The sequence below is a fragment of the Puccinia triticina genome, chromosome 6A (assembly GCF_026914185.1).
Source record: "Puccinia triticina chromosome 6A, complete sequence".
NCBI lineage: Eukaryota > Fungi > Basidiomycota > Pucciniomycetes > Pucciniales > Pucciniaceae > Puccinia > Puccinia triticina.
This window is the reverse complement of record NC_070563.1, coordinates 5605005-5618262: the sequence shown is the minus strand read 5'-3', so window position 1 is coordinate 5618262 and position 13258 is coordinate 5605005. Positions and strand designations below refer to the sequence as shown.

Here is a 13258-nt window from a genome sequence, read left to right as displayed (position 1 = left end):
GTCAACTCCACCACGCGCATGAAGCCACACCCATCTGACTCTGACCAAACTTTTGATCCGTGGCCTCAAGGTCAGCGGTGCCGGTGAAAAGCTCAAAATTGTTTCTGGGAATTTTTTTCTAATGGATGTATGAGGGAAACTTTGCCTTTCCTGGTCTCTAGACACCAAAAAAAGCTGCTCAATCTCCAATTGGAAGGCTTAATGGAGTGATAGTGGAAGTGTATCAAAAGATAACCTACTGTGATCAGGTGGCTTAGGGATTATGGTTAATTTAACAGCTGATGAGTGAGAATTAAGGTGATATGGACCTCATGTATCCCCTCTGGGGGCTCACTCCTGCTTCAGCTGGCCTGATATTTTGGCAATCCAAGGATGGTTGAAGACATCCAGTGGACACTTGCATACCATCCAGTGGATGCTTGGAGACCATCCAGGGGATGAATTCTGTAGAAACATCAAGATTCAAGCCATTCAAGGGCTGAGCAGCAGACACTTCTGGTAACAAAAGAGCTGGAAATCAGTGGGCATGTCCAAAATGATGTTTTATTGAAATCTGCAACAAACCTGGTGTATTCTTTTCTTCTCTCTACTTCTATCAAATTGTAATTTATTAGGTGTAGGTAATTTTTGGATTGCATTTAGCAAGTTCTTCTATTTTCCAAGATGCAATGGGTAAAACCTTGAGCTGTTTTAGTCACCCCCTTGTATTCCTCTTTTTGAAAGACTTAAAGGGGAATAGAGAATCTACCGTTGGACCCGCGGCAGGTACCCGGCACCCGTTGGCAGGTACCTCCGGCACCCGCCCCGCACCCGCGCGCGGGTGCCGGGTGCGGGTACGGGTGCCTGTTTTTTGGGTAAAACGGGTGCGGCACCCGGGTACCTGCCCAGGTACCGCCCCAGCTCCCCCGGATGCGGCGGGTTTGGGTCGTCCAGACGAAGAGGCTACAGCATAGCCTCGTCGTCCGGGTGGAATCCCTTCCGGGAGACGAGGCTGTTGTAGCCTCGTCGTCCGGGAGGAATCCCTTCCGGGAGACGAGGCTGTTGTAGCCTCGTCGTCCGGGAGGAATCCCTTCCGGGAGACGAGGCTGTTGTAGCCTCGTCGTCCGGGAGGAATCCCTTCCGGGAGACGAGGCTGTTGTAGCCTCGTCGTCTGGGAGGAATCCCTTCCGGGAGACGAGGCTGTTGTAGCGTCATCGTCCGGGAGGGATCCCTTCAGTGAGACGAGGTTGTTGTAGCCTCGTCGTCCGGATCCCTTGCGGAGGACGAGGCTACAACAGCCTCGTCTCCCGGAAGGGATCCCTTGCGGACGAGGAGGCTGTATCTCGTCGTCCGCAAGTGAACCCTTGCGGACGACAAGATACAGCCTCGTCGTCCGCAAGGGATCACTTGCGAGCGACGAGGCTGTTGTAGCCTCGTCGTCCGCGGATCCCTTGCGAGCGACGAGGCTGTTGTAGCCTCGTCGTCCGCGGATCCCTTGCGGACGACAAGACTACAACAGCCTCGTCTCCCGGAAGGGATCCTTTCCGGCGGCACCCGCCGGTACACCCGCGGCACCCGCCGGCAGGTGCCGGGTACGGGTGTGGGTGCCTATTTTTCAGGTAAAACGGGTGCGGCACCCGGGTCCAACGGCAGATTCTCTAAAGGGGAAAACCTTGATCTAAATTTCCACAAAATTTTGGAATCCATGCAGGTATCCATATCCAGGTGCCAAAGACCACCCCTATCCAAGGGCCAGCATGCCATCATCAAAGTGAAAGATAAAAATAGAAATTCATTATTAGAGATGGCCCCTGTGAACCCGGGTACCTGTTTGGGTGCGGGTACCCGCCAGCCTTTTTGCCAAAAATTGGACACCCGCACCCGCACCCGCACCCGCACCCGCACCCGCAGAGTGGGTCAGAGCGGGTACCTGCAGGTGCCCGCACGGGTATCCGCAGGTACCCGCCCCTCAAAATCGACCGGAAGGCATTCCTTCCGGCCGGGAAGGTTGTGTTAGCCTCTGCGAACGGAAGGCATTCCTTCCGATCGAAGAGGTTGTGTAGCCTCTTTGATCGGAAGGACCCCCTTCCAGCCGAGGAGGTTTAGTAACCTCTTCGACTGGAAGGACTCCTTTTTGCCGAGGAGGTTGTGTAATGTCAGGGCGCGTCTCTAAAGTGGCGACGCCCTGAATGGAAAATGACAAGTTGCGAGTTCCTAAAGAGGAAAACACGCTCAAACTCAACCGCGGGGCGGGAGGAGAAAGCCGCGCCTCCGGTGGAGGGGCTGGTAGAGCTAAGTTGTACCTGAACCTAAGAAGGTTCGTGAAAGAAAAACTCTAGCTTGCCTGGTAAGGTAGCGAGTGGCGAGAGGAAAGAAGTGGGAGAGAAGAGTAGTGGAGGAGTCAACGGTGTAGGCGGATGTGGCGGCGGAAGCGGAGGCAAGGGACTCAAGGATGAAAGAGTATTGAAGATATAGGAATGTTGAGATGTAACTAGATAAAAAGCCCCGGTTGTTTTGTATCAAACAAGGATGACGGGCTTGGTAATCTAAAAATAATCTGGTGGACCCTATGTGGGGCGGAGGCGCCAGGTCTTTTATAGCCGATTGTGATGGCCACACTTAGGAGTCAGGTCTTCACAACGTTCTACTAGATCCACGCGTGACAACTTCGCGTGGATTGTTCTCACTTGATTTTGACATACCATTTCCACGCGTAGAACATTCGCGTGGAATGTGCTCACTCAAGCTTGACAACCCGTGAGTGTTGTGGAACTCTACTTGTCGCGCTTGCTTGTGCACTCGCTGTCTTTGGCGCGTGGTGTGCTTGGAGCGGCACTATGCGCGCACAGCTCTTCTGCTGCGCGTGTAGTGTCAGCTTTGGCGCTGTCTGGACTAGCCAAGGGCTGACATGTAACCTCTTCGACCGGAAGGCATTCCTTCCGGCCGAGGAGGTTGGGTAACCTCTTCGACTGGAAAGACTCCTTCCGGCCGAGGAGGGTGTGTAACCTCTTTGACCGGAAGGCATTCCTTCCGATCAAAGAGGTTACTCCTTGGCCCGAAGGGGTTCCTTCTGATCGAAGAGGCTACACAACCTCTTCAATCGGAAGGAATTCATTTGGGTCGTGGACGGTGGCAGTCGCCCCGTGGCCAAATAAGGGCGGGTACCCGCTGGATTTCTCCCAGAAACCCAACATCCACACCCGAACACGCACACGCTGGCAGGTACCCGCCGACCCGGGGCCGGTACCCGCCAGCGGATAGCAGGTACCCACAACGGGTTCGTTGGGGCCATCTCTATTCATTATACAATGTAAAAAATGGTGAACAAGAAAGGCAGGTCAACAGTGAAATTGGATCTTGATTAACAGGATGAATTAATCTTAGTCACTGAAGCTGTTTGGAAAATTTCAATCTTGAATATTAGAAATAAAATGTGAAGCTTTGAGGGAGTAAGTGATTAAGACGTGATAAGAAGGGGAAGCAAACCAAAATATACATGAACACACATTTAGGCCCCATGTGTTAGTTGAAATTCCAAAGGAAAGGGTCCCTAATTGATCTACTGTAATTTCGACGTAAAATAGAGATCATCTTTCTCTCTTTATTCAACAATCTATGGTAAATCTGTTCATATTCAGGTTTTATCTTCTCATTATGTTTCCTATATCCTTCAACAATCTCATTTTCAAGATGTAAGTTATACTTACCTATGAAAGATGGCATGGTGGAAAGATTTTGATAACTGTCATTAAGCATATTTATGCTTTCTCTGCTTGAGGCAAGTGAAACTAGCTTCACTTTGTCTTCAAAGTCAGATTGGGTGTAATTTCTTCTCAGTGATTTTGAATTGAGGATCAAATCTAGGAATGTAATATTATTTATCCTTTTGTCAAGAAAATTATCCAAAAATTAGTTTTTTCAGATTCACAAGCTATTTGTTATCATCAAATTGAGAACATACACTTCATTGATTACTCCTGGACATAGGTTGAATTCAATGTATCCCAAGAGCGAAAAAATTGCTGGGACCAGTCTTTCATTATAATGAGCAAATATAGAAAAAATTTCAGGGCATTTGGTAACCAGTTTGGTAATCATGTTGATCATTGTTTGTTTGAATCCAGATGGGTCAATCAATATTGGAGAATCAAATTCATCTTTTCTTTTGAGTAATATTGAATTGTTGGCTGCAATTAAATCTTTCAATTTACCAAAATAGTTTTCAGTTGAAAGTAAGCTTGAAACTTCTTTCCAATTTTCTGGATAGATGCCTTCTGTCTCTGCAATTGTTTTACCATTGAAATATCTTGATTGAATACTTCACATGAAATCTTCACAAATCTCCTTTACATATTCTACATGAGAAACCAAATCAAGAAAGATTTCTTCTTTTTTCCCCAAAACTTTTTTGAATGAATAGAAATATTTGAATCAGTAATCAAAGAATATGACTTGATTTAATTTTGAAGAATCATAGAATTACCTGAAGGATACCTATTAAAGCAATGCCAGTACCAGTGTGTTGTAAATCTGATAGGTCTTTTTGGCAAGATGTTTGAAAGCCAGTGATCATTGGTAAAGTTATGGGTGATTAAAATAACTTATTTCACTATCCTATCATCTTCAAACATATTTCTTACCATACTTCCATTGATCAGTTGATTTTCAAACAAAAAATTCAAAACTGTGTTTGCATATTTCCAAGCTGTGGAATAATCAAAGGGTATGAATTTTTCCTTCATGTAGGGATCATTGAAAATGTTTTTGTGATCAGTGATAAGCTTCATCACATCTTTCAAAACAAAATTTCTAGATTCCTGAAGGTATTCCTGGAATATTTGTGAAGATGATTCAATTGGAATTATTGGTGAGGTAGTTTCTTGGGATTCAAGGCTGTTCTGAGTTTCAAGCATCCATTTGGTGAGGTCATTTGATGAGAAATATGTCTTGATGTTTGCTAGCTGCAAAAGCCTCCATTGCATGAATTCCTTGATATTCTTCTCAGATTGTTCAAGTATGCTTCTTGTCTTGGATACCTGCTCATAGTTGAGATGTGGGGCCATATTTTCCAAAGCAGAGAGATACCTGTTCAATTCCTTTGTCAATACAGATATTGGTTCTGAGTGTTTATGAACCGCTTCAACTTTTTCTAAAATATTGAAGGGAAATTTATCTAACTTCAATTTCCAATACTTGGTTATCTATCCAAAAAAAAAAATTCAAAGAGACTTTACCTTGATTCATTTCCCAAGCCTCAAGTATCCTTGATCCTGAATAAACAGAACCAATCAGGCAAATCATGAGGTTAAAATTGGTAAATGGAGTGATTCATTTTTAGCAATGAACTTACGCCTTTGAGGCAAAATATCTTGGCCTGTTCTCTGTTTTTTTCTGGGTGGGCTTGAATCATCTACTAGGAAGGGTGATTCATTTGGCTTGATTGTAAGTGCTTTGGTATTTTCTTGTGAATGGTGAGGATTAATCAGATTTTGAGCAAGATTTTCAAGGTTTAAGAGATGCCATGGAAAGTGTTCCAACAGATGCACTTGATAAAAATATGAATGCTCACCATGTAATCTATCATCTGTTCTGAGTTTCCTCACTCCACTACTACTTGCTTCAATCTTATTACTGAGCTCAGGTAAAACTGCAAAGATTGAAATAATCCAGGAAGCAAGAAGAAGTGATTGGTAAAGCATGACAAGAACGATTAAGGAAGTTTGAGAAGGTGTTTGGAAAGGTAGTGGAGATGGATATATGGAGCAAGGTGATAATAGTGCACAGAAATTAATGGTTTTTATGTGTTCAAGATTGAGCTAAAGAAGCTTTACTTTAGACATTACTGACTGTATATCTTGGTGGTTTGGATGAGGGCAAGCTTGAAGAATACAGGATTACATACATGTTTCTATTTTTCAGTATCCAGATTGTCACAGCAATCTTCAATATTACTAACACAAAAACACTCTCTGGCTCAAACCCTCATCTATAATGATTTGTATCAGTTCACCACAAAAAAAACCACTGGATTAAAATTGAAATCACACCAGATTCAGCTAGCTATCCACAATCTACATACATGCCATCCACCCTACTTAGAGTATGTTATACTCATTCAATCCCTCCCACAGTTGCTCCTGGTTATCAAAAAACACTCCTCTCAAGCTAATATTTGGACTGTGTACATCATAAAATTTTTGGGGGTGTATCATACAGATCTCATTTCAAGGCATATGACACCTACGCAAGACATGAGGTCACAGGTACATGTCTTCAGAAGCAGTATTTGAACATGGAAACCAGGGAAGAAAGTCTTTTGCATTTGTACCGTAAACACATACATGATCTAAAAAAATGCGCAGTGGCACTCCATCAAAGGTCAAACCAATCCCATACAGGTATTAGTACTTACTAGAGGCCAAGGCGGCTTCGCCGCTGCAAATACTAACCACAATTTTCAGGCCCACTTGTTCCCTGACAGTAGTGTCATACTAAGCTCCCTCCAATTATAATGCCATCACAGCCCTGAAATTAACATGTTGAACTTGTTTGCATTTACCAAACCACTTCAGCATCCCTCCTTGTACACAGAGTCCGTGAAATTGATGAGAATCATCTATTCCTTTAAACTCCATAGATACTCTTCAATTTCATATGGCAGGGATTTCCCCAAGAATGATTCTGCGAGCTTGTGAAAAACTCTACCAGTGAGAGTCTCAAAGGGGCAGTGCTACAGGTTCTATATTTGTGCTAATTTTAACAATTTTACAGCCTGAAAATTGATGTGCATATGTAGGTGACAGATGCAGATTGCAGAAAGCAATCATCTTTGTATATTTTTGTTTTCTTTTCAGAGGAAAATGTTTCCAGCTCATGGGTGATCACTCCAATGTGGCAGTAATGTTGTTAGAGGAATGAGGGTACATTTCAGTCAAATACAAGGGTATAGTTGAGGTTTTTTCAATCTGCACAGTTTGGTTTCAGTGGCTGAAACAGATGTGTGTATACATACTCAAATCAGGTTGAGAATAAATAGTTAAGGTGTTCAAAGTTGAAATCATAAAATTTTTAATACATAAAATCATAAAATCATAAAAATTTCAAGTGATGATTTCATATGTACCATTCTAGAAATCTTGCTGTAATTTGAGTGTTTGGGTGGTACATATTTTTTTCAGCTCAGAATTCTATAATTTTATGGTTTTATGATTTTATGCAAGTCAACTTTGAACACCCTAAGTGAATCCAAGACAATTACTTTTGTCCTATGCCAGGCCTGAGAGGCATGAGATTCCATGTCAGTCAAATACAATGGGATAGGATATTTTAGAACAAATCTTGGAGACATTCAAAAGTTTTTTGTTTTGTGTTTCTTGGGTATTAAATTATGATTTTTTCTCAAAAATAACCAATTCTAACAGCTAGTAAATAGAAAGTTTCAGAAGAACAAGCCGGAGGGCCCTTGAGTGGTAATTAACAAAAATCAGGCGGTGCACACATCCAATCCACATTGTCTCCCACCAAAGAAGGCTTGGCAGCTTTGGCAGGTCTCCTCATGTTGTCGGCCTCTTTGCAACTTAATTCTTTGTCATCTGATATAAGGGCTAGAGGGCTGCTGTCTCCGGATACCCTGTGACTGCCATTGGAGTGACGGTTGGCCTGGGACAAGAGCAGACAGGAGAGGTTGGGCTCGGCGACCGAGCTGATCAAAATAAGACATTGCAGGGCCTGGGTGTTTCCCAGAAATGCTGGCGGAGGGGCGTTAAACCACTGGCTGATTGTGTCCACTCAAAAGCAAGGGGAACCGGCACGGATGACGACGTTAATGGGGTGATCAGGAGAGTGTTGTATTGCAAGTCACCTGAAAAGTGTGCGCTGGGTGAGGAGGCCGCGGCGAGAAAGGGTTGGTGATGCTCACACTTGGAAGACGGATGGGCAGCAACTGCGGGGGCGGCGACGAGGAGGGCGCCGATGAGCTGGTAGACTCGGTCGGCGACAGCAGCCCCACAATCTATGCATGGCATGCATGTTTTTCAAAACTCTTTTCAGTCCTGTGTATAGAAAGAAAGATGCATGATGCTGGCCCACCTTGAGTCTACAGATGACTTCCTTGTTCGCGCGTTTGAGCTGGACGAGGAGGTTCTTGAAATTGAAAGTTGCAAAGTCGTTGGAGGGGCTGGTGGTGCGAGCGTTCAAGTTCTGGGTGGTTTGAGCGGAGCTTTGTACTCTTGGCAACGGACATTAGAAAGTACTTTCGGAGTTTGTTGGTGTACAGGCTGGATACGCAACAAAATCAACACAGCAGGTAAGAACAATACACATTCGAGCTTAACAAAGCCCGCGAGCACCGCGGAGCCGTAGGTGCAAGCGGGGCTTATGCCTAACAAGCAGAGCCTCGCGTGACAGGATCTCACTTGGAACCGTAGTTTTTTTTGCATCTTAGTTCTAAAATCAACACTCAGTTGCCACTAAATTCCAACCTACCTCCATGAAGCGCTGGCTTCCTGGCTAGCTTTCTACCTCCTCACTTTTTTCTCCTCAATTTTTGTATGTACCCTGTAAAATTTTGAAATAAAGGCAATCATTTGGTCCGATTGAGCTTTAAGAGTTTTGTTTTTACGACAATTAAAAGCTCGCTCGAACCCCTGCCCATTAATAAAGAATGCCATACTGATTTCATTAAACTGAAACAGATCAAAGGAGATCGACAGCTAAGAGAGAAAAAAAACAATAATTAATTGTTCTATCTTCCGTGAAGTCGGGCAAAGCCGTCTTTGATTCACAACAATCCAACAAAGACCAATTCAACCCTCTCATCCAGCCCTCTCCGACTGCAAAAATGCCGCCACGAACGCGAAAGCGAACAAAGAAGGCTTCAAAGAAGATTAGCCTGACAAAGCATTTGCTTGAAATGGTCAACACTGACCTCCATGAAGCAATCATCAATGACTGCTTGCCGTGCTACCCCGAAAACGAGCCTCCCAAGACGGTTCAGGTCGAGGCCGTGAAGAGCCTGGTCAAACAACAACATACATTTGTTATGGCCGGGACCGGGTGTGGGAAATCACGCATTTCGGAAATGTATATTCACCTGTTTGCTAAGTCAAAGAAACCGGTCATCCTGGTTTTGAATCCCCTCGATGCTCTTGGCGATAATCAAGTCAAAGAGAAAATTGACCAGGGATGCACGGCGATAAATTTGAAAAAACTCACCTTCAACAAAACTGTTGCGACGGAGATTCGACAAGGGAAATACAACTTTGTTTACTTGAGCCCTGAAATTTTCTTAAACAACGAAATGTTCACCAATGTTTATAATGATCCAAGATTTCAAAATCAACTTGCCTTGCTCTTGGTCGATGAAGCTCACATGATATACAGCTGGGGCTTGGTCAAAAACGGAGAAGCTAAAAAATCTTCTGCCCACAAACGTCATCAAGATCGAGCAGTCTTCCGGCCGTCATATGGCGACTTGGGGCGTGCATTACTAGCCACCAAAAACACACCAATTCTCTTCCTTTCGGCAACCTGTCGTCCACTAGCTGTTACCGAGATCCTCAAAAATCTTAAAATTCCAGAGGAAAGTGTCAATTTTGTTTGCGCTGAACTGACTCGGCCCGAAATTCGAATCCTCCGCTACCCAATGGAGTCTTCTCTCAAATCAGTCAACGATATTCTACCCATGTTTGGAAAAAAAGAAGACGTCAAAAGTAAGGAAGTTGTACCTACCTTAATTTATTCTGGAACACGAAACGCTACACTGCAAGTTATGAAAGTTGTAAACCAAGCGCATGGAACAACTGGCGGAGAATACAATCCTGAAAGCTCATTGATTCGGAGATACCATGCTTGCACCGGTGACATGGACAAAGAAGATGTGATATCTGGCTATGAGCGAGGCAATTTTCCGTGTATATCGTGTACAATGGCCTTAGGACTGGGCCAGAACTGGAAGAGGGTTCGCCGGGTGATCCACATTGGCCGAGGTGATCCATTGTGTATCTGCCAGATGATTGGCCGCTGTGGTCGTGATGGGAGGGAAGGATTAGCTATATTGCTTGTGGAGCCAAAGCGCAAGTGGGGCTTGAACACTCCTGAAGCTATCCATAAAGCCAACAAAGATGCCAACGACAGCCGAATGGATGCTCTTGCAATCACTCCAGTTTGTCTACAAATAGTGTTCTCTGTAGATAATTTGTGAGTCTTGCTTGTGACTAAGGATGGCTATTGGGCGGGCTCGGGCCGTCCGCGGGCCGGCCCGCGCTAGCCCGTGAAGTTAGCGGACAGGCCGGGCCGGGCCAGTGCAGCCAAGAACACAGCCCGGCCCAAACCCGTTTACTAAACGGGCGGGTGGCGGGCAGCCCGCGGGCTTACAATTTGCGGGCAGCCTGCGGGCCGCCCGCTATTTCACCAGTCAGACTCAGGTTGCATTACAACCCTTCACCGGTTACAACATATGAAAATAAAAAAGAAATTTAAGATGATTCCTTCGCCCTGGCTGCTTTGATCCAGTCTTGAGTGCACAACAATGCGTCGACCGTTTCATCATTAAGCCGCATCCGATAATCGTCCAGCACACGCCCACTCGTTGAGAAAGCCGACTCTGATGCCACAGATGTCATGGGAATCATGAGCATTATTCTTGCAAACTGGGACAATGAAGGGAATCGAGCCGCATTTCCCTCCCACCAGCCAAGAATATTGAACTGATCGTCCTCGCTATTGGGGTCACAGACAACGTTCCGTTCTTCTAGATACAAATCCAATTCGGCTCCGGGCGCGTTGAGTTGATGTCCAGACATGGTACCGGCCATGTATTCGTTGAACCCGGATAGATCTTTGTCGATCTTTTTAACCTTGGCCGTTGAGGCGGGTTGAGTGGATCGTTCGGCAACAGGTGATTGAGGGGGTACATATTGGTTCCAAAGCAATAGGATGGAAGACCTAACCTTTGCTGTGAAAGAATCAACCTCAGATGTTGGGAGGTGGGATTGCTGCTCGAGGCTGTAGCGAAGATAACGAATCTTATATTGTGGGTCTAGGATCAGTCCAATCGCCGCAAGCTCCTTTGATGAATCCCAGTACTTGTGAAACTTCTCGAGCATCGGCTTGACCATGTCATGGAGGCGAGTTTCTATTTCACTAGGGCAGGTGCGAGGTTCGGCGTAGTGGGCTAGTTGCTTCTGAATGGCGGTCATTGCGCGGTAGGCATGGTTGATGGTTGGATACTGTGTTCCACTTAAGACAAGGGTGGCTGAGAGAAAATATATCAGTAGATGTTTGATGGATGCTCACAGTAAGATTCAAATAAGCTTGCCTTGGTAGAAAGGCTCGAGGAAATCTTGGATGACGCCAAGTTCCTCCCATTGTGCTTCGCTTGGGCAAGTTTCAAATTTGTCGTCTTCAAGATCGATTTGCTGGAAGGCCAACTTACATGGCATTGATGACTCAATCATTAAGAAGGTCGCGTTCCATCGGGTCGGTACATCCTTGGATGGGTGTTTCATTTCTTTGGCTAGATTCACAGAAACAAGAGCCTTGTTGAAGGCATCCATCCAAGACGAAGATCCGTGTATGTACTGAACACTATTTCGGAGTGACTCGACTGCGGGACCTACGACCTTGAGACCATCCTTGACCACTAGGTTGATGACATGCGCCATACATCGGACATGGAAGTATGGCGACGTCGTAGGAGTTGAGCTAGCAACCGAGCGATCCTTTATCAATCGCTGTAGCCGGGTCATAGCTGCCGTGTTGTTGACAGCATTGTCAAGGGTAACGAAAGCGACTTTGTTCAAGCTCTTCCAATCGTTGAGAACTTGACATATTCGCTCCGAGATCGCATGGCCAGTGTGCGGAGGCGGGAGGGGCCGGAAGCTGATGATCTTCTTGTTCAGTTCCCACTTGTTGATGTAGTGGGCCGTTATTACCATGTAGCCAGTCAGATCGGAGGCTGTCCACATGTCAGTGGTTAAGGAGATCATCTTCGCTTTCGCCATCATCGCCATTTCGCCTTGCTTCATGTGATTGTAGATAGCCATACAATCACTCCGCACTGCCTTTCGTCGGGGCATGGTGAAGTTGGGCTGGGCTGACTCCATAAACTCTCGGAATCCCGGATGATCGGCCATCGCGAACGGGTATTCATGCTCAATAATCGCTTTTGCAAATTTCTCTTGAGTTTTTTCTTGAGAGAAGATCCAAACACGGTTGCTGGTGGTTTGGGAGGAGCTGGTGAAACCGAGAAGTCCTTGTCTGGGTTGAACGAGAGCCCCGCTGTCTGTGATACAGCGATCAGAATGTCGTCGGAGATGGTTCGTTCCTGCCGATGATGTAGCCGAGAGTTTGAGGTTGCAGTAGTTGCATATTGCCTTCGATACACCTCCTGATGATTGCAATATCAAAATTCAAAAGATCCGAGTCAGTTATATCTATACTTATAGAAACTAAGAGGGATAAGAACAGGACGGCCCACCTTCTTCAATCTTCTTGAAATGGTCCCACACCTTGCTGGTGAGTTTACGCTTTTTGAACAAGCTCCCTTTGGCGGTTTCTTGTGATTCACTCAAACTGTCGGCGGGGGCTGGTGTCTGGGGGGCTGAAGCCTCAGTTCTAGGTGGCTGCCTATCGATCTCCTGCTGCGTAGTCGATGGAGTTTCTGGTTCCAATCTCTCGGCGACGCGGATATCGTCAGTTTCGCCTTCTTCCTCGGACGAACCAGGGTGTGCGCGTGTCTTTCTCTTTGCCATTGTGGCCCGTGGGGGTGAGTTGGTCACCGGTTGACTGTCAATGGCTAGTTCGTAGTTGGCTGAGGTGGCACTGCAGCTGCCAGCGGCAGCCAGTCCCGCTTCGGAGAACACCGGTCCCCCGACCGGGGGCGGCCCACAGGCGCCCGCGGGCCGCCCGCGAGCCGCCCGTTTGCTAAACGGGTCGGATGGGCCGGGCCGATTTTAAATTATTATCTGAAATGTGTGTCCGAACCCGGCCCAAACCCGCGCGGGTTCGGGCGGCCCGTTGGCCGGCCCGCCCTATAGCCATCCTTACTTGTGACAGTGTATCAAATTATATATTGTTGAAAACGTACTTACTTATGTGGATTGAATTTTATTCAAGACACGGCTACATCCCAATGAACCATGATGACATTGGAGTTATACGTGAAGTGGAGCGTGAAAAAACGGAGAAGTTTCCCGTATGTCGATGCTCGAACTGCGCGCCGGAGGAGGCCACCCATTTAAAGGCTCGACTGAGTGAAATGACTGAAAGTAACTTTGAC

General features: G+C 45.9%; 1 protein-coding gene across 1 annotated transcript; it reads right to left on the bottom strand.

Annotated features, from left to right (window-relative positions):
* Window positions 1–7452: 7452 nt before the first annotated feature.
* Window positions 7453–8003, bottom strand: PtA15_6A630 (uncharacterized protein; the record flags this gene model as incomplete). The annotated part of the gene is made up of 2 exons (XM_053170356.1): window positions 7453–7707; window positions 7785–8003. 2 exons carry the CDS (start codon window positions 8001–8003, stop codon window positions 7453–7455), a joined length of 474 nt encoding a protein of 157 aa, XP_053021555.1.
* Between the last annotated feature and the right edge of the window lie 5255 nt (window positions 8004–13258).